Source organism: Manis pentadactyla, chromosome 9 (assembly GCF_030020395.1).
Source record: "Manis pentadactyla isolate mManPen7 chromosome 9, mManPen7.hap1, whole genome shotgun sequence".
In the NCBI taxonomy this organism is placed as follows: Eukaryota; Metazoa; Chordata; class Mammalia; order Pholidota; family Manidae; genus Manis; species Manis pentadactyla.
Genome location: NC_080027.1, coordinates 53551576 through 53571593, shown reverse-complemented (window position 1 = coordinate 53571593; position 20018 = coordinate 53551576). Strand labels below are relative to the sequence as shown.

The 20018-nt window shown below is 33.0% G+C and overlaps 1 protein-coding gene across 3 annotated transcripts in view; it reads right to left on the bottom strand.

The window, feature by feature from the left end:
• The window catches only part of FAR1 (fatty acyl-CoA reductase 1), a 65798-nt gene that overhangs the window by 6181 nt on the left and 39599 nt on the right, over window positions 1-20018 (bottom strand). For 2 of the 3 annotated variants that reach the window (XM_036918062.2, XM_057507413.1), the window contains exons 4-11: window positions 18165-18344; window positions 15182-15359; window positions 14108-14152; window positions 13876-13994; window positions 12844-12911; window positions 11198-11369; window positions 3605-3734; window positions 1001-1128 (exon numbers count right to left, since the gene is read on the bottom strand). In XM_036918062.2, coding sequence (XP_036773957.2) covers window positions 1001-1128; window positions 3605-3734; window positions 11198-11369; window positions 12844-12911; window positions 13876-13994; window positions 14108-14152; window positions 15182-15359; window positions 18165-18344 — 1020 coding nt within the window. Of the gene's footprint in view, window positions 1-1000; window positions 1129-3604; window positions 3735-10716; window positions 10889-11197; window positions 11370-12843; window positions 12912-13875; window positions 13995-14107; window positions 14153-15181; window positions 15360-18164; window positions 18345-20018 lie in introns of all 3 variants that reach the window. The other variant, XM_036918063.2, reaches the window with a different exon arrangement.

Sequence of the window (20018 nt, the reverse complement as noted above, 5' to 3'; positions counted from 1 at the left end):
ACAGTACTGTAATGGGGTTTGTGGGGGGGGATTAGGTGAAGGGGGGACCCTAGTAAACATAATATTCTTCATGTAATTGTAGATTAATGACAACAAAATTGATTAATTAATTAATTTAAAAAAAAAGAAAATACAGGTAACTGTTGAACCACTGTGTTGTACTTGAAACCAATGTAAGATTGTATATCAATGATATTTCAATTAAAAAAACTTATTAAAAAAAAAAAGATCAGTATTCTAGTTTGCTTTGCCACTTAATACAATATGATGTTGGCAAATACAACTTCCCTAAACCTATTTCCTTATCTATACAACTAGTTGCCCTCTAAAGCCTCATAAAGTTGGAGGCACAAGAATACTGTAAAAGTCTTCTGAACTGTTATGAAAATTATATTTAAAAACACCACAAATAAAAGAGATTATTATTAAAGTTAACTGCACCTCTGAATGATGAATTAACAGTGATTTTTCCTATTCTATTTTCTGATTTTTTTAACAATCGATACATGTTACTTTTATGAAGAGACTAAGGAAATAATTGTAACTATTTTATAAACAAAAAATTCTATGCTGAATGATGTAGTATTGTATTTCTTTTCCCCTTCCAATATTTGAGTAGGGTAAAAAAAATTTCAAATAAATAAATTACCTCCAGTTTAAAATGTATTTTTATTTTTTTCTAATATCTTTATAATTCTTCAGTAGCAATATAAGGGAAGATAACAGTGATTTTAAAAATCCAATTCCATGTGAACTTAGTGCTAGGGAATAGTATAAACTGCTGAAGGTAGTTAAATTTCAATTATCTTAAGCCAAATCAATATTATCATAGCTCCAGTCTGAAGGTAAGTGCTTTTCCTAAATACAGTAAGTAGTTCATTAGCAATATCTTTCATTTACTATACCGACTTACCCAAAAAAAACAAAAACAAAAAAAAAACCTTATGTAATACTTCATAAGAAAGCCAAGATGAAATCAAACTCAGGTACAACTACTTACTTGTTCAGATGTTTTCTAGCTGCAGGGAGGCCAGACATTTCTTCATTCAATACATATTTTTTAGTTCCCATGCAGTAGTTCTCTATATACTCTGCCCAATGTAGTTGCCGTACATCAATATTAAAGGTCTACATAAACAATAAAATTCATTGGTTATTTCAATGAAGAATTTTTTCACCACTAGTCAAAAATTCATGCTTTTTCTAAAGGTTAATTCCACATTGCATGATCACAAAATGTTTACAGTGCTAAATTAAAAAAAAATTTTTCCCCAACATAGACACATTTATTACTTATCTTTAAAAAAAAAATCATTAAATTTGAGAGGTTCCAAAGCAAGTAAGGATTCCCATCAGAATCTACAGAACACATTTCATCCAATCCTCTGGACTGATTAGAATCTTAAGGTGGTAGGTTTGGAATGTGCATTTTAAGAAGGAAAGAAATAATTTAGGGTAACCAAAATGAAGAAAAGATAAAAAATAAGATCTACTAAGAAAAATCTGGGGAGAATACAGTATTAACTTTCAAAATCTTACTACTTATCGACAGAAAAGTTCTTATTCCTACTTCATACCTTCCCTTAAACAAAAACATTAAAGAAGATAATCTCAAAACTCATGTCAGCAATTTAAGAGTATATGAAGTATAAGGATAAAGAAGCCTGCACCATTAAAAAAAATAAAATAAAATCCCATTGTCCAAATACATCTATGTATTCCTCACCACTTTATACACTTATTAATACACTTATTTCCAATTTCTATCTCCTCTTGTTGAACATCCTGCATACTATACAAATTAATTATCCTGAAGAATAGAACTGACATCAAGAGAACAAATATGAAACCTGGCTTAGGAGTTTAGATAACAAACAGTAAGTAGGCCATTTGATGAAAAAGCTAAAAAAAATCTTAAAAAGAAAGCCTTACAAAAATGCTATTTCATGACAAAATAAGGGGGCTATGCACTACTCAGTGCTCCTCTACACATAATCAGATAATTTTTTAAATGATAAACAGATTATTCATTATTTACTACCACTTATCTGAAAGGAATAAGCTCTAGACCAAAAAACAAAGTTTCCTTAAATAAATCATTAAGGTGACATTGCACTAAAAGGAGACTTGACTTAAGATAGGAGATACAAGAAGGTAATACATATATATAATTGGATTCCCCTATGATGAGTGAAAAGGCATGGAATAATAAATTGATCAAATGCTGCATAGCCTTTAGAAGTCTGAATTACCAGAAATCGAATTTAAGACATTTATGTTCAGCATGGTTCAAGATAAAAGTTCTAAAGGTTATTTAAGAAATGTCTGTAAGATTTGAAAAATAAATTGAACTTCTCAAAATGACATTAACTGAAACCCAAAATTCAGTTGGGTGGTTTAGGCACAGCTGATAAGACTGCCACAGAACTTTAATCAAACATCTAGAATTTAGGCTGGAAACAAAGAAATATAAAATATGAAATAAAAGACCTGAAGGAGAAAATGATCTAACATATACTAAAATTTCACAAGATAAGAGAATAGTGAAGAGGCAATATTTGAAGAAACAATGGCTAAGTATTTTCCAGAGTTCAGGAAACCCAACCAAAACAGGATAAATTTTTTAAAATTACACCCAGACACATTCATATTGAATCTGCAGAGTACTAAACATAAACTCTGAAGAAGAGCCAGAAGTAACAGATCACCTGTAAAGTAGCAGCAAATTAAACTTTCAAAAGCAATAATGTTAAGACATATTTTATATAAAAAGAAAGGTATTTCCAATGTGCTGAAATATTATAGAATCAAAGGTAAAACAGACATGTCAGACAATCAAACACTCAAGAATTCACTACTAACAGACCCCCTGCTAAATCATATTCCAGTATTCTGGGTATATTTCAAGCGGAAAGAAAATGATCATAAAGAGATCCTGAAATGATAGCAAAGACATTGGTAAATATACAGTTAACTCTAAATGAAACTAAACACAGTAATCATTTCTAATAACAAGGCTTAAATAGAGAACCAAAGTAATATATAACCATATTAGTTAGTGGAGGTGGTAACTTCAGTTAAAATATTTTAAGGTCCTAAATATCATTAAGGAGGAGGCTATGGAAATTGCTTAACTTAAACTTTGTTAGGTATGCATGTTAAAATACGTAAGGTAACCTCCAAGACAGCACGCACAAAGAGTTCAAATTTCAAACTAACAGAGGGCAAATGTGGAAGGATAAAAAGAGGGCAAATCAAAAACAATTTTGGAGAGATGGTTTTTCTCAAAATTCAAAATATGTGGAAAGAAAATGCATAAAGAAGTCAAAAGTTCCCTTTTAACCTGACATTAAAGGGAAAAAGAGAATCAACATTTCGGTCATACTTTGAAAATATTTCGGCCACTCTGAAACATTTACATTATAATTCTAAGATTAAGCAACTTTATTTTACCAACAACAATTATGATTAAGACTGTAAATAGATCAATGAAATTCTTGTTGCATTATATGGTTGTGGAAAATATCCAATTATTTCTCAGGCTACTAATGGTTTTCAAATCAGTATGCTACTTATTCTCTAATATAAAACAGTAAATACTTGCTTTTTTATCTTCAGGGTTTAGTTGGTTCATTAACATATTGACATTGTCAGTATTCCAAACCCAAGAATTACTTGTAAAATATTCAAGAAACATCATAGCTTTGTGAAGACGAGTTATTGTTTTCATCATCCTGTATTATAAGAAAAATAGATAGACTCATAATTTGCATAGATTAGGAAAAAATCTCATCACCACCCAGGGTACCATTTTCTATATAGAGACATTAACAGTAAAATTATAATATGTAATTCAATAAGGAACCAAACACCAGGGAATAAGAATATTTCTGCATCTTAGAACATTTTGTAAATCCAAAATGAAAAAAAATTTTAAGGAGCAGCAAATGAATTTACGACTGCTTAACAGAATTGTTGATAAATGAAATTAATTTCAAAGGAAATACAACACTTTAGTTCCGATCTTCCACATACGATATTAACAAATGGATTCAATTAGTATTCTCTTGCTCTTTTGTTTCTTAAACCACATTTTAGTTCAGCTGCATTTACTAAGATTTCCTGTGAATTTATAACATACTGTGTTACATAACAATCCCAACTCTTCAGCCTACTGGAATTTAAGTATACAGAAATATTCATTTACCATTTAATCAACTCTTTCCACATATATTTTTTAAATAACCTTCTCTTTAACACTGACAGGTACCACTCTTGATCATCTGGATGTGCTGTGAAATCAATGACTCATGCTGAAAACTTTCTGAAATAGATATTCAAGATATTCATTCATCTCCCCCAAACCCCAATATCCACCTTTAAAGAAATAAGGGAATTCAATACTTTTTTGTTTTTTTTAAAGGGTGAGGAGCCTTACGCTTTAAATCTGTCATTTTATGTATCACGGCTCACTATAAGTCATTGATATCATAACACTAGCCAGAGTAGTAACATCTATATATAATAATTACCTATGATAAGTAGGGAAAAGGAAGAACTTTTTGAAACAAAACACACACCAAAATATTCCTAACCTCTGATAATCAGAAAAATAATGTGTGGAGAAATACTAAAAATAATTCATTTATATTCCCACAATAAAGATTAGCATAAAGTCCCAAAATTAGGAGCTTTAGAAATGGGAGAAAATCAGAACATTAGAAATGTGAGAGGAGATCAAAACAGTAACATTAGCTAAGCAATTCTGATGACATATTTAATACATTTAGGAAGAAACCCTGAATCCAAACTCCTGAAGAAAAATGAGACAACATGACTATGTAGAAAAAAACTGTAGCTCATGCAAGTAAGTTATGAAATGAAATCTCCATTAAACATGAAAAGAGTTCTTGAGCATCAGAGGCTATATTTGGGCAAGAATAGTTCAGATAGACAGAAAGCACTTGGGGCAAAAAAACAAGACATAGTGCTTTTAGAAAAGATATTAGACAATATTTTCCTAAAAAACAATAAAAAGATATAACAGATTTATAATTGAATTAATATCCACTATCAAAGCCAGAAGAGTATACTTGAATCACACACATATAAACATTTGGTTAACATGGTTTCCAACATAAATTTTATTAAGTTTTTCTTTCTTACTCCTTTTCCACTGACAATTCTCACCTAGTCTTTATCTTCAGATTCATTCAAGTAAATTACCCTAAAACAATCACAAATTCAGCCATTCAAAAATTATTACAATAAAACTGGAGGGGGAGAAGGAAATTTGAAAGGCCACGTATGTGTGAAGTAAGTATCCACAGAATATTTATCAAGTAATGAAAGTACTGGATTGAATACTATGGGGGATAAAAAAGAAACTTAAAACTCTGCACCATCACCTTTTGGTTAAATATGCCATAATAATAGATGCCTGGTACTAATGGCCATGTATGTTCTGAGTATTTATTTATTTTCTAAGGCAACCTACAAAAATTAATCACAATCCTTTGGAGTAGGGCAAGACCTTAATGGTCATTTAGTCCAGGCAATTCTTTGTGGTTGGGGGCTGTCCTGAGTACTATAAGATGCTCGGCAGCATCCCTGGCCACTAGATGCCAGAAGCTCCCCACCACCAGCTGTGATAACGAAAAATGTCTCCGAATACTTTGAAATGTCTTCTGACAGGGACAAAACTGCCCTCCACTGAGAACCACACAGATAAAAAAATCTCAGATTCAGAAAAGTTAAGCTAGAGTTAAGTTAAATAACCAAAAAACAAGACCATGGAATCATTTTTGTAATTGTCATTTTTAAGAGTGATGAGATATCTATTATATTTTAAGAGCCACAATGAGTCATTTACACTGCTTCTACATGCAACAATACCATGCATCCTAGACCCCAATGACTAATAACCAGGAATCCATACGACCCATTTCTGAGTTTATAATTGAGGTAATATGTATGAAGTATATAGTTATATAATTTTATGTCAAGATATATAGCAAGTCATACTTTTATCTAGCTGATGCTCAGAATAATATAATGGACACCATCAATGTCATGACTGACATTAGTTTAATGAAGGAATAGGCATTAATATATTAAGATCACAATAAAGAATAAAGCCTAGTACCTTAATCAGTAGAGAACATAATTTATTGAATAACAACAAATTAGGTTATTATAAGATTTTGTGTTTAACATTTTTAAAATGCCTAGATAAAAAAACTTTGTCTCGCCCCGGAAGATGACTGGTTAGCCAGAGACGGGAAAGATTCCTCAAGGGAGGAACAACCTAAGACAGGCACAGTCGCAGGGGGGCCATCAGGTGAGAAAATGGGGATCAACAGAGGTGAGGCTTAGAACCTCCCCCCCCGTTTTGAGAGAAATCTTCTGCATCCGTGGATGTTTTATTGCCCTTGTCTAGCTTGGATTAACACATAGTCTACAGGCACACACCTGATCATCTACATTTGCTCTCTTACAACACTAAACTATGTTTTCTACCTTTATCTTGTATCTACCTACCACTTCAGCATTTTATTAAAAATAATAATAATAAAGAGAGAAATGTGGTATCCACATATAAATCAAGTATAAAAATCAAATGAGTATTCATATTTGAACTGTGTATAGTTCATAATGCATGAGCAAAACCGAAAGTTTCTGTGATGACTGCCCTTGTAATGTTCACCATGTAACTTATTCACTATGTAAGAATTTGTTCTCCATGTAAGAACTTGTTCGTTATGCTTCAGAAGATTGGAAACTGACGAAAATTAGGCTTGGGGTGGATTAATGATTGTGCATTGAGCATTGACTCCCCTATACAGAATTTTATTGTCATTAACAACCATTTGATCAATAAATATGAGAGATGCCCTCACCAAAAAAAAAAAAAAAATACACACCTCCAATTGTAAATAAATAAGTAACCGGGATGTAATGTATAGCATAAGGAATATAGTCAAAATATTGTAACAACTTGGTATGGTGATAGCTGGTACCTAGAATTATCATGTATATAAATGTTGAATCACTGTGTTATACACCTGAAACTAATGTAATACTGTGTGTCAACTACCCTTCAATAAAAAATAATTATCTAAAAAAAAAACAAAAAAAACAAAAAAACTTTGTCTCTTATAGATAGCTGCAATATTAGTTTCGATCCTAAATGCTCACCGACAGTATCACCTTGACTATCTTGCCTTCAAGAGGTGACGGTAACTACAACCAACAGAATGAGGTAGAAGTGACAGTGTGTGACTTTCAAGGGGTGGTTAGAAAATATGACAGAGTTCTATGTCGTGCTCACTGGAATACTCACCCTTGACACCTGGAGTTGCCATGTGTGCTGTCCAGCTGCCCGAGTCTGCCATGCTGTGAGGAAGCCCAAATTAGCCCACGTGGAAAGACCACATGGAGAGGCTCTGAGACTACAGGGAGAGGGAGAGACACCTGGCTACTCCAGCTGCTTTGCGCCCTTCCTCTTCTTTACTGCTCCTGATCTGACTGCAACCACTCAAAAGACCCTGAGCCCGAACCACCCAGCCAAAGCATCCTGGAATTTCTGCCCACAGAGATAAAATTTTTGTCTTAAGATATGAAGCTTGATGTCAACTGTACCTCAATTTAAAAATACTAAATTTGAAGTGATTTGTCACACAGCACATATAATGGGAATGAGAGGCTGCTATAATAAAAATCTAAAACATATAGTCCTGGCTCTAGAATCAGGTGGTAGACAAAATCTGAAAAACCCCTGAAGAGACCATTGGTGAAACCTACAAGGACCAAGAAAACAATGTTACAGGAAGCCTTAAAGAGCCATAGGGAAGTTGTTGGTGAGGGCTTACAGTAATTGAGTATTGTTGGAAGTTGGAAGAACAAAACTGCTACCTGTGGTAACATGGAAAATAGAAACTGTACCTACCAAACTTGATGATCTAGCCAAGATTTCCTCAAAAAGGACAAAGATGACCTTAAGAACTATTTTTTAAGTGAAATTTGGAAAAAAGGTAAAATACCAGACAACAATTCTTTTAAGAAATGGCTCTGAGCATAGATCAAATCCCAAATGCAGATGTAAGATTCTTTACTAAAACCCTAGAAAGATCTAAGGTAGTACATAGGACCTTTCAGACAAATAAAGGGCTCATTCCAGATCTTAAAAACATGCCTACTAGAAACCCTATTGTTTTTAAAAGGTAGAATCTAAGAGTCGAAAGATCTAAGAGGCATGGATCTATGATGTAAAAGTATTGTCTCAAAAGGAACCCAAGATACAGAAGAGCATGTCTCAGAGAGATCTGTGAGTATGGCTCTGGTCTAATGGACTCGATTGTTTTAAAATAGATATACAGGAAACCCACAGTTTTAAAAGGAATCATAGCAGTTTATATTTAAGGGGACGAAGACAGGACAAAATGAAAAGAGGCCTCAGGATCAAGGGTCAGCAACCGAGAGCCAAAGGGCCAAATCCATCCGTTTTTATAAATAAAGTTGTATTAGAACACAGTCATTTTTATTCATTTACATACTACCTATGGCTGCAGAGCCAAGAGTCTCAGAGAATACCCAGAGAGTAGAATGGTCCCTAATTAAGAAATCATCAAACATATCTGGCTGGAATTCAAAACTGTTATGGACCACTGATGGCTGTGTGTCTCTTACCTTCTCTCTTTTTAAACACACTGCCTAAAGTCATTTTCCTATGGCTTGTCTCATAGGCTTGTTGAGTATATGGAGAGCAGGTATCTTGTCACTTTATTCACCGGTTTCCAGACCAATATTTGAGGAACTATACCTTAGCAAGACCACCCCTGAGAGCCTCATATGCAATTGTACCAGATATAGTCAACCGAACACTGGCTTCAAGCTGATGCAAAAAAGGTCTTGGGGAGGAAGCAAATGTATTTTTCACGTGGAAGGAATATGAATTGTGGCCAGAAGACTGACTGCTGCAGACTGCACTTTCCAAAAATGGCTGCAACCGTATCTTTCATCTCAGTTGTTCTAATTTTACAGTATGATCTTGACCATTCTGTACATCCTGTTTCCTTGAATCTTGGAGGACTTGTGACTTGCTTGAAACTAAAGTGGTCACAAGTGGAAGCAGTGGCAGTAGTGCTGTATGATTTCTGAAAGTAGGCAAGTAAATGCATGCAGTTTCCACCTTCCTGCTGAAAAACGTCTCCTTGAAGCCTTCAGTCATTATGGAAGCAGTCCCCTAAGCAACCTCTAGTCTTAGCAGAGGCTATATAACAAGTTCTGATATTATGTGAAGAGACAGTGATACCAGCTATTCCACTGCACACCCTTTTTTACTCCATCTGACCACAATCACATGACCACCCACAAACCAGAACTGCCAGCTGATTCCCTCCCAAATTCCTGATAGAGAAATAATACATTGAAAGAAAGAATAAAATGACTGCTGATGTTTTAAGCCACAAAGTTTGAGATGATCTTTTATGTAGCAACATCTATTATTAATTTTTTAATAAGCCTTGGCTATTCACTCATTTTTTGCTTACTATGCCGCCTTTTCTGTGCAAGACCTTGTGGTCTATTTAAGCTGTTTTACTCTTCTGACATAGTTTTGACTTGCCTGCTCTAACTTGCAGTAACTATATTAATATCAAGAAAGCATGCACTGCTGTCACTCATAAATTAAATATGCTTTTTAACCACAAAAGAATGCTGCCAATGACAAATATTACACTTTGCAGATCATCCGAGAAAAACTTGAATAGTTTTGATATATTTTGGATCTTTCTTCCACTAAGTATTTCTTTACCTATTCTAAGGTTGTTCAATTCAGTATCTCTCACATATTTCAATATTTAACATAAAGGGTTAGGAACATAATGGACAACTGAATCCATAGAAAATCCCTACAAGTAACTCAGATCCTGATATACTATAACTGGCCAGTACCTCACTCTTATTTTTTGAGCAGTTGATGGAAGTTCTGTAATCAGCATCTTCTTTATATATAAATACTCAAATCCTGAACTCTCCAATCAAAGGCTCCACTGAAATGCCAATATAATTTAAAAAATTAATATTTTTATAATACATGTCACTATAATTATGGTAAAGAGAATAAGAGGATTTTAAGTTCGTAGGGTTTCAATAAAAATGAAAAGAAAGAAAGGCTACAACAACTTTAAGATAATAGGAAGTTTTCAATTTGTTAACTTTTGTCTTAAACTATGACATTCTCAACCTGGAATGTTAGTCAAAAACTGTAATTACCATATTATAAGCTGAATGGGCAGCTGAGATATTTCAAGTAAGTAATTTCTAGAAGGATCCTATTTTTTTCACATAAAACTACATAATCCATTTTAAGGCAAAGCATTTTGCCCTTAATCCCCTATAAAGCTCACCTCTAAGTTTTTAAAGGGGAAAGGAGATGGGCTCAATTTCAGCTTATAATAACAATGACAACCTTGATGTTGGACATTTCCTGTATTGTGGGGTTTTGGGGGATCAATGGCACAAGTAAGATGAGATTCACAGGTAGTCTTCTCAAATATCCTCAATTTCTAAGAAATGTCCTAGCATCCTGATTGTGATTGTGATTAATCAGGTTAGTAATTCTAAAGGTAAAGCTCATGCTAGCGACGTTTTGTCTTTCCAGCAAGCTTCCACCACCTTACCAATACATAGTGTATTTACTGCTATTCTTCTTACCGCGGTTTCTGACCTGTCAACCTGAGTGCAAGATCGAGCAATAATGCAGGTACTGTATGTCTGACACCCTTCCAATAATGAAGCAATAAGTTGTTGGAATACAACTTAATATTGGGGCGCCTGAACACTTGGTTTAAAGGATTCATCTTGAAGAAATGATTTAGATAATATCCTGTAGGAGAAATAAGCGTCAAAGCATTTTGAATATTATTTGTCATTCAGAAAAAATACCTGAAGTTAGACCTAGAATTCAGCACGTGACAATAATTTATCATCCAAACTTTAGAATAAATCAGAGTGAATTACAACACTACCTTTGCTTTTCTGACAAAGTCTTAAATTCGAGGGTCTTCTTCATTCGCAAAAGGCCATTAAGCCTTATCATGAGCATAAACAAATACAGAGTTAATATGCATTTCAGTGTAAGCATGGGTTGTTTCACAGTCAGAGGAACAGATAAGACAGAGCTAGTCACCATTACCTTGGGCTTCTTCCCGTCATCCTGAGGTAGATATCATACAGGAATGCTGGGGCCTTATGGCTTACAGCAATCCAGTAATGATATAAAAGGTGATTGGAGGTTAGATTTACATTGGGCCGTCTGAAGGCCTGTTCGAGAGGATTCCTCTTGAAAGTAGAAATTACATGGTATTCTGAGGAAGAAAAGTTGTGTAACAGCTTTGATAATAACCATGTAATGAAGTTTTGAAAAAAAAAATGTTTTTACAAAGCACAATATTTTACCAAAATTGTCAGAGTTCGTTCATTTAAAAAACAAACTTTTCTACTCTATAGTAGCTAGAGTATGGGTACTAGACTGCTGAACCCAAGTGGTTTTAGAACTGCCACTATTTATGAATTTTAATTCGATGAATGAATTTTTGCTAAAATTCACTCTTAAAAATCCTTTTAATGTTTTACTTATGTCAATTTACAATGTCACTTTCTATATTTCATCCCTCACGATAGCTTCTTTCTTTCTGTTCCTCTTTCCAGATTCTTATTACTGTACTTACTTAAAAAGAAAAGGAAAATCATCATCCTTTGCTTATGAATAATTAAGTTGCTCAAATTAACAAATAACAAGCTTAAAACAACACAAAATTAACTAATGCTGTAATTTACTTAAGTAATACAATATCAATAAAAATAAAATCTATTATCATCTATGTTAATACTTTCACAGAAACGTATATTGAGATATTCACTACAAAATAGTGCTTGACTTGATTTTTACCAAGCTCTACCACACAATGAGTAATAACCAAAAAACTAATTTAAAGTACTTTATAATTCTTAAAAGAACACTATTTAAATAATTATCATGAAATTAAATTCACCCTAGATTTTTTTTCTTGGTGTATGTCCTAATAATCAATCTTTAAATCATAATAAAAATGCCATAGAAAAATCCTAGGACAAATGACCTAAAGATTCACTTTAAAATTAAAATGGTTCCTTAAGGGTAACAAAAATCATTCAGAGATACAATAAGACCTACTACTAAATCAATGTCATAAATATATCTTGTTTCAAATTTGAAAACATAAACCAACAACTTAAGAATGATTCAATTTCAGTATAGGCATTAAGTCATACTATCCCTATTTTAGAACAAGAAACACAGCATATACACTATCTACTGTGATTTGTGAATCTGAATAGGTTAAATGAAATAGAAAATATCCTGGCAAAATGTATACTACTTGCTAACTGCTTCATTTATTACTCTTGGGACAACTAGCTATCTCCTGTGATATACCAACTCTTGCAGTTGGAAGTGATATTGCCTATGGATAGGCAACATCAGAATTGAGAGTACCCATTACAGACAAAAAAAGCAATTTCCACACCAAAGGTATCTATGAAGATTGGTGCAGATGGCAGCAGAAAAATAATGATAGGCCAAGGGTGGGACAGGAAGGAAATATACAGCAGGATATTTTTAAGCTGTTGAAACATTTAAGGACCACATGACAATACTGGTAGATATTCTAACATGCCAATTAAGGATAAATTGGTACCTCAGGGGCTTTAATGCATCATGGGTTATTCTAACATAAAAATTCAGTGAACAGTTTAAGTTCTTTAAGTTATTCTAGTATTCAAAAACAGGTGAAATCATACCAACTTCACCCCAGTGGAAAGGATTGGTACTGCCTGTTGTGCAGTTATACACCATGATGTTTCTTGGTCTGCAAAGACAAAGATAAAAGCAATGAAACATAAAAAGACACCAAATGTACCCAATCTAAATCTTACATGATTTTCAAGTAGGAAGAAATGAAGATGATGAGTACCTTTTCTACACTGATTATTTCAAAAATTAACCTTAAAGAATTTTTGTGTATGAATGACTATTTCCAACTATGCTTTCCCCTCCCCTATTAAAACACATTATTTGTTAAAAAATAAAGTTTATTTATTTCTTTCCATGTTTTTCCTCCTTATATCAGCAGGAGTGTCTGTTTTTACATATAAGGAAAAGAGTAACAACAAAAAATCTCAGTTCTTTCTATCTCTTTCCCATTTTCAGAAGTGCTAGTTTAAAAGAAATTTGGACTGAGTTCCCTTTTACCAGAAACACTATATTCATATAATTATATCCCTCCTTTTTTTAGGATATAAAATACTGACCTCAGAAATAAGAGCAAGTTATTAACCAGGAAAAAAAAAGGTTACTGAGAAGCTTAAAGTTTAAGTGTTACTTGTAAATGCTTACAAAAGGAACACTTTAAAAGGAAGCCCTTTTAAAAGGAGGCCTATGAGTTGATGAAAGCTGCTCTAGTGAGCCATGTTGGGTATGTGCAAGCCATTCTCTGTGCATTGTAGTCCTTATATATGCCAAGTTTACACCAAGTTTTAGTTTGGATCATCTGGGGTGGAGAAGGGCAGGGTTTTTTCCCACTCTTAATTCCTAATGAACTTGTCCATCCTATACATAGTACACGCGAATTAATGTTAATTGTTAATTACAACTGAAGGAACTATTTGCTACCTCGCCTTTGATTAGTCAACTTTTGCAGTTGGAAGTGATAACGCCTACATATACTCATATGAGAATATCAGTCTTGAGGGATTAATTAACATTAGTCAACAGCTCTGTTTTCCTTTCTCAGTTACTATATACTTAACAAGCAACATCATCACCTCATGTACCTATTAACTCCAGAATACCAGGCTGCAGCGAGACTTGTGTTGACAACTACATCTACAGGAACGAGGTCTGCAAGGGCATTGTTGGAGGCACGCATTGTTCGCAGAATTCCTTTTCCTGCCTTTGTTGAAATTGAAAACAAGATATATAAGCCAGAGTGCATATGTACATAGAAAGATACACAGAGAACAGAAAAATATATAGAATATTAAATAAATCAAAAGGTTTACTTACCGCGATAAAGAGACCGCTTGGTCCATTAAAGTTATCAATCCATCCCTAATATCAAAAATTTTTAAAAAAGGGAGCTTAGAAATACCATGAAACTAGAAGTTTATTATTTGAAATCTATATACACACTTAGTAATTTTCTTCTAAAAACTACAAAAATTGACTAGGCCAGAGTATTTCTCCCCTCCTGAAAAAGAAGCAATCTTCCTCTGGGATTGAAAATGACTATCTTAAATCATTTTCAAGGGGTGACCTATTCTTACATTAACTCTCTACAATGAGAATTTTATAAAAATCTGTCAAATATTTTTGCTAAATTAAGCCTGTTCAAGTTTGATTTTGTACTATTTACTGAGGCACTATCCTGAGATTAGAGGGAAATGGAAAATCCTCAAAACTATTGAAAACAAAATAAAATAAAATAATTATCAAAGCAATAATAGAAATGCTACTACTACCATTATAAGGAGCTAGGTTTCTCCTAAATCAATTCATCTGTTAGTTTATGTTTTCTCTTACTCCAGGCATTCACAAATACCATAACATCCTGCTTTCCTATAGGAATTTCATAGAATCCTACAGGGAATTATCATAGAAAGCTCTTTTATCTTAGCTTGTGATCTTTATAGGGAGGAGTTTACCCCTTGAAAGGCCTGCCTCTTTTTGGTACTAAATAGCAAAGGAAATAAGATCCTGAATATTCTCACCTCTGAAAGGGAAACTAATCAGCAAATCATTTAAAAAGCCAGCAAATGTTGATGTGTTAGAGTCCAGTCTCTTCTAATCACAAAGAAAACTCAAAAAGCATGATCTCCTTGGACTCCACACAACATTACAGCCTTTGGTTTAATTTTTGGTTAAGATTTTTGAAATGTTTTTCTGCATTTCTATATATGCAAGCATTACATTAGAAAAAAAGGTACCAATGAAAGTGTCACTATGTATGGAAACAGTGTTGCCATAGTAAGCCATGTTCAGTAAATAACACCTGCTCTTAAACAACTGCCAACTCTTTTTATACAGGTATGACTTACAATTCAAATTTTCAGTTATTTACAAAGATTTCTGACTACTTACTGGAAAAGGTTCTTTCCAACTGGCGCCAACAATCGATGGCCTTACAATCGCCACATTTAGCTTTGCTCCTTCTTGTTGTACAACATATTCTGCCAAGGCTTTCGTGTATATGTATGTATTAGGTCTGTCTCCTATCAATTTGGGTGTGATATCATTTACTAGGCCATCATCCATCCACCTAGTAAATAAAGAAATTGCATGCAAAAATACTTGTAAATGTTTAATCATAAAATGAAAAAACATTCTACTTTTTGCATATTCATACATATCTGTTGCTCTGACTCAAATGATTTGACAACATACTGAAAAAAATCCTAGTCTTACTTCCATTAAACATCAGCTATAAGTCCCTATCTCTTGTATCTAATTTCTATATCCAAAAAAGATTTGAAAACTTAGAGGTTCTGTTATGAGTCATAAGGCAGGTAGCAAAAGCTGATTTAAATTGATTTATGGTCTTTTTAAAAATACTTCATGTAAATGTTCATACATTTCATGTGTTTGATAAGGGATGCTACCCCAGATCTAGCTGAAGTTATTTCATGTTACATAGTATGTACATTACATTTCCTTTCAGAAGTCCAAATAAATTCCAAAATCTGGCCCCAAGGGTTTCACATATTAGGAATCACTCATCTGAATATAACCACTGCCACATCAGTACATGTTAATTATGTATGGTTGCAATGAACATAGATTGACAATTAGTATTAAAAGTTCTAGTAATCTAAATATTTAAAGTGAGGATGTGGAAATTATTATGTTCTCACTAGTAAAATTAATACTAGGGTAAAAAGATAAAAATAAACTAAACCATGATATAAAATTCAATTAGTATCCAACTATGAAATCACAAAATTCCCCCAATTCTCTCAGTGTCTGAAGAAAAGTTCTAATCTGACCATCTGTAAAAGGAGAGTACATTAGGTGATATCTACAATCTTTCCCAGTCTAAATCTCTAATTCTAGTATGTTATACACAGTTGAGTCTTGAATAATATGGCTTGAACTGTGCAGGTCCACTTATAAGTGGATTTTTTTCAATAAATATATTAGACATTTTTGGGAGGATCTGCAACAATCTGAAAAAACATTTTCTCTAGCTTACTTTATTATAAGAATATAACATGAAATTTGTATAACATACACAATATGTGTTAATTGACTGTTTATGTTATGGGTAAGGCTTCCAGTCACAGAAGGCTATTAGTAGTTAAATTTTTGAGGAGTCAGAAGTTATATATACACAGATTTTAGATTGCTCAGGGGGTCAACAACCCTAACCCATGCACTGTTCAAGGGCTAACTATACTTGTTTTCCGATAGACTTCCTTATTGTATATAATGCTATGCATACTTCTATACTTAGTATACTGTCACACTCTAATGATACACTAACTGATGAGGAAGCATAAAACTGAGATTATCAACATAAATATATATGTATATAAGTAAAAGAACATCTGTGTGTGGAAGGAAAAGTATATGTAGAAGTATTTTGTGTGTGTGGAAGGAAAAGAATACTAACAAAACTGAAGGGAGGTTGCTATTCAACTTAAGAAAATTCCATAATGGAGATGAGTTTTAAAAAATAGAAGAGATAGCTGCTACATTCAAAGAAGATAAAAACAAACTAGATAAACTTTAGCCAGTAAGCCTTATCACTGGACTGAGTCAAAAGAACCAATCTATGTGTTATCCTAAAATTATATGTTAGCTAGATTTCTTTGTAAACAAATAAAGAAGACACAGATTTATAAGGTAATAGCCTCTTTCTCGGCAACTTGCAATGTTTGGATATACCAACTGCTAAAGAGATAAAAAAGTAAAAAGCTTCATTGGCTTCCATATTCAACCTTTCTCTAAGATATTAAACATTTCTGCCTACTTACCTGTGAAGAAAATGAGGTAGGTATTTGGGACCTTCTAAGAAATGGGAGTCAGAAAAACAGAAACCAGGGAATTACCGTAAGGATGCCTCAGTAAGTTCCTGACTCCTCACAGGGATTAACAGGAAAGTCTTAAAGAAAAGGACTTATTTTAGGAGAAAACTTCTTTAGGAGAAGGTACTATGAACACTCTGCAGTGTGCTTGGGAAGAAATGAATCTGACTGAGAGAGCAGGGGACGGTAACTAAGGAGCTGAAAGTGGATAGGATATTTGGGAGGAAAGGAGAACTAAGTGGAAACAGAGAAGAGGAAAAGAGGAAAAAGCCCACAGGTATATTATATGAGGACTAACAAATATGTAGAGATAATTATAGATACTAGAATTTTCTGTAATTATAGGCTATAAAAGAAGAAAAGACCCTTCTTTTGGTCTTTGCTCTGATCCAGTGTGTTTACTAGGTCAGAGAGCAGCCCAAAGCAAATGAAATCTTGGCCATACAAACTTTACTTACTCCTTATCCATAAATTTAGTACTCACAAATATTTCTCAAGCTATAATTGTGGATAAGGTCCTAGTCCTCAGAAAGATGATAAATAATAGCACTGGAAGTATCAATTGGATGACTGATTCCCAAATAATTCAAGGCCCCTCTATAGATACACTCCATTGAGCAAAATAAAAAGGATAATCTTTTAATAAATTAGAACCTTGCTACCAAATAGGCAGTCTTTAGTTTTCTTGGGTGTCAGGCACTTCTTAATCACTAGAATTGATTCCCTGAAAAACAGAAGCCCTAATATCATGGATGAGTTGTATGAAGGGCTTCCCTCCAACTATCACACCTGCTCAAAAGTAAAAGCCCCACACTGATTTCACCAACAGTCATTTAGGTATAAGTCTATATAATAAAAATAACAGAGCAGATACATAATAATTTGTTGAATAAGGAAGAGACAAATGTATATTATAAATATGTGTAGAGGCTGGAGAGACAGAGGGAGAAACTGAAATAGACCAAGAGATACATATAAATGAAGTTGGATCCAAAGTTTTGGGATCAAAGCAAATGTATATAAATTTCAAACAAACATACTCCAAAGAATCAATCAGCTTCTTGGGATCCACAGGGGGTGGATAGACTACTTCGTCAATATGCTTTCGATTGCAGTAGGCATATGCTGTTGATACATGCATGAATACTTCCAGATTCTTCATTTGTTGTGCAAGGAGAATAAGCTGTCGTGTAGCAATTACATTTAACTGAACAGCATCTCTGTAAAAGAAAAAGTGACGATGAAAAATCGGTAAGCTACGCCATATATTTCACTTGCTAAAAAAAAATCTATTCCATTAGAGAGAGACGGAGATGGAGGAAGACACAGATTTTTGTTTCTTTACAACTGACTCCTCAGGTCTCATTCTGTGTAGTTTGTTTCAATATGAAGTACATCCATTCTATCAGTTGTGTTTATAAAGAAAGATTTTCAAATTATAAAATAAATTTCATATTAGTATTTAAAAATTAAAAGTACAATTTAAAAATCTTAAATTAACCCAAGATACATACAGATAACTTCAGTCTTTGGCTTTTATGCATATATTTTAAAGTCATGATAAATTTTTTTTTGCATCTTGATTTTTAAAAGTTCACTGTTTCATGATATGGGTGTATAAGAAATAAGAATGGTTAAGTAATTTAAAAATACTAAGAGTCACCAATAAGGGTAAAATAGTTTAAAAAAACCCTCAAAAACATTAAATTATATTAACATATACTTAAGTAAGAATGTTCACTTCCCTCTTTATAGTAATTAATCCAAACAATTTTTTAAGACTACCTTACAAAATTCAGAGTGGTATTATAATAAAATTGGTACATTGGTTACAAGAGGCACATTCAAGACCCCAAAATGATCCATATATTCCTTCCTTGAAATTTATTCAAATGATCTCACAAATGCAAAAGTATATATGCATAAAAACAATCAATGATGCATCATCTAGTAATAGCAAAAGCCTAGAGACCCCAAATATTCACTATGAATAAAAGTTTAATAAAGTAGGTATTTTATCACAATGAAAGAATATAACCATTTACATTTATACAACCATAAAAACACTGAAAATTTGTATGAATAATATTTTTTTTAATACATACATTACAAAGTAAAGCAAGATTACAAGCAAGACTCTGGAATAAAACCTGGGTTCAAAAACTAGCTTGTTCTACCTATCAGCTAGGAGTGAGTGATCTTGTAAGGTCCCTCAAGCACATAGGCCTCAGTTTCCTCAACTGTAAATGAGAACAGTAATGGAGTCTACCTACTAGGATTTCCATAAAATTCAATGCAATAGTTTTTAAGTATTTAGCATTATTCCTAACATAATCCTGAAACATGCATTCAATAAATATTACTTAGGTAATGAGACATATGGTGGGTAGTTTTTGTTTTTATTAAATTTTTGTTTATAGCTTGTTATTTGGAAAAAAAAAAAAAGTTGAAATACTCAATACCAGTAATACTGTGGTAAAACTGGCAAAGAAATACACTTGGTGTCACTATAACCTGACACAACTGATTCAAGAATTAGGACAAACTACCAGGAATTATGAAGATAGACAATTATTAATCTAGTTAACCTACTGAAATTAACTCAGAGGAAAAAACCTGTTCAAACCTTAATTTTTTGGTAAGCAATATTACCTAAATTTGCTATACTAAGTGAATATTACATCAATCATGGTATATCAACCTGATGGAGTATAACACCATAAAAATTTAACTATGAAAAAAATTAGAAATATGGAAATTGTTTCTCTAAGTAAAGTTAGAAAGTCTGCTTTACATTTTATGTTAAAACAAAATATGCTTTAAAAATAAAAGTTCTGAGTACTTTCTAAAATTCCTACATTTTCAGTATTTAAGAAGAGCAAAAAAGTCCAACT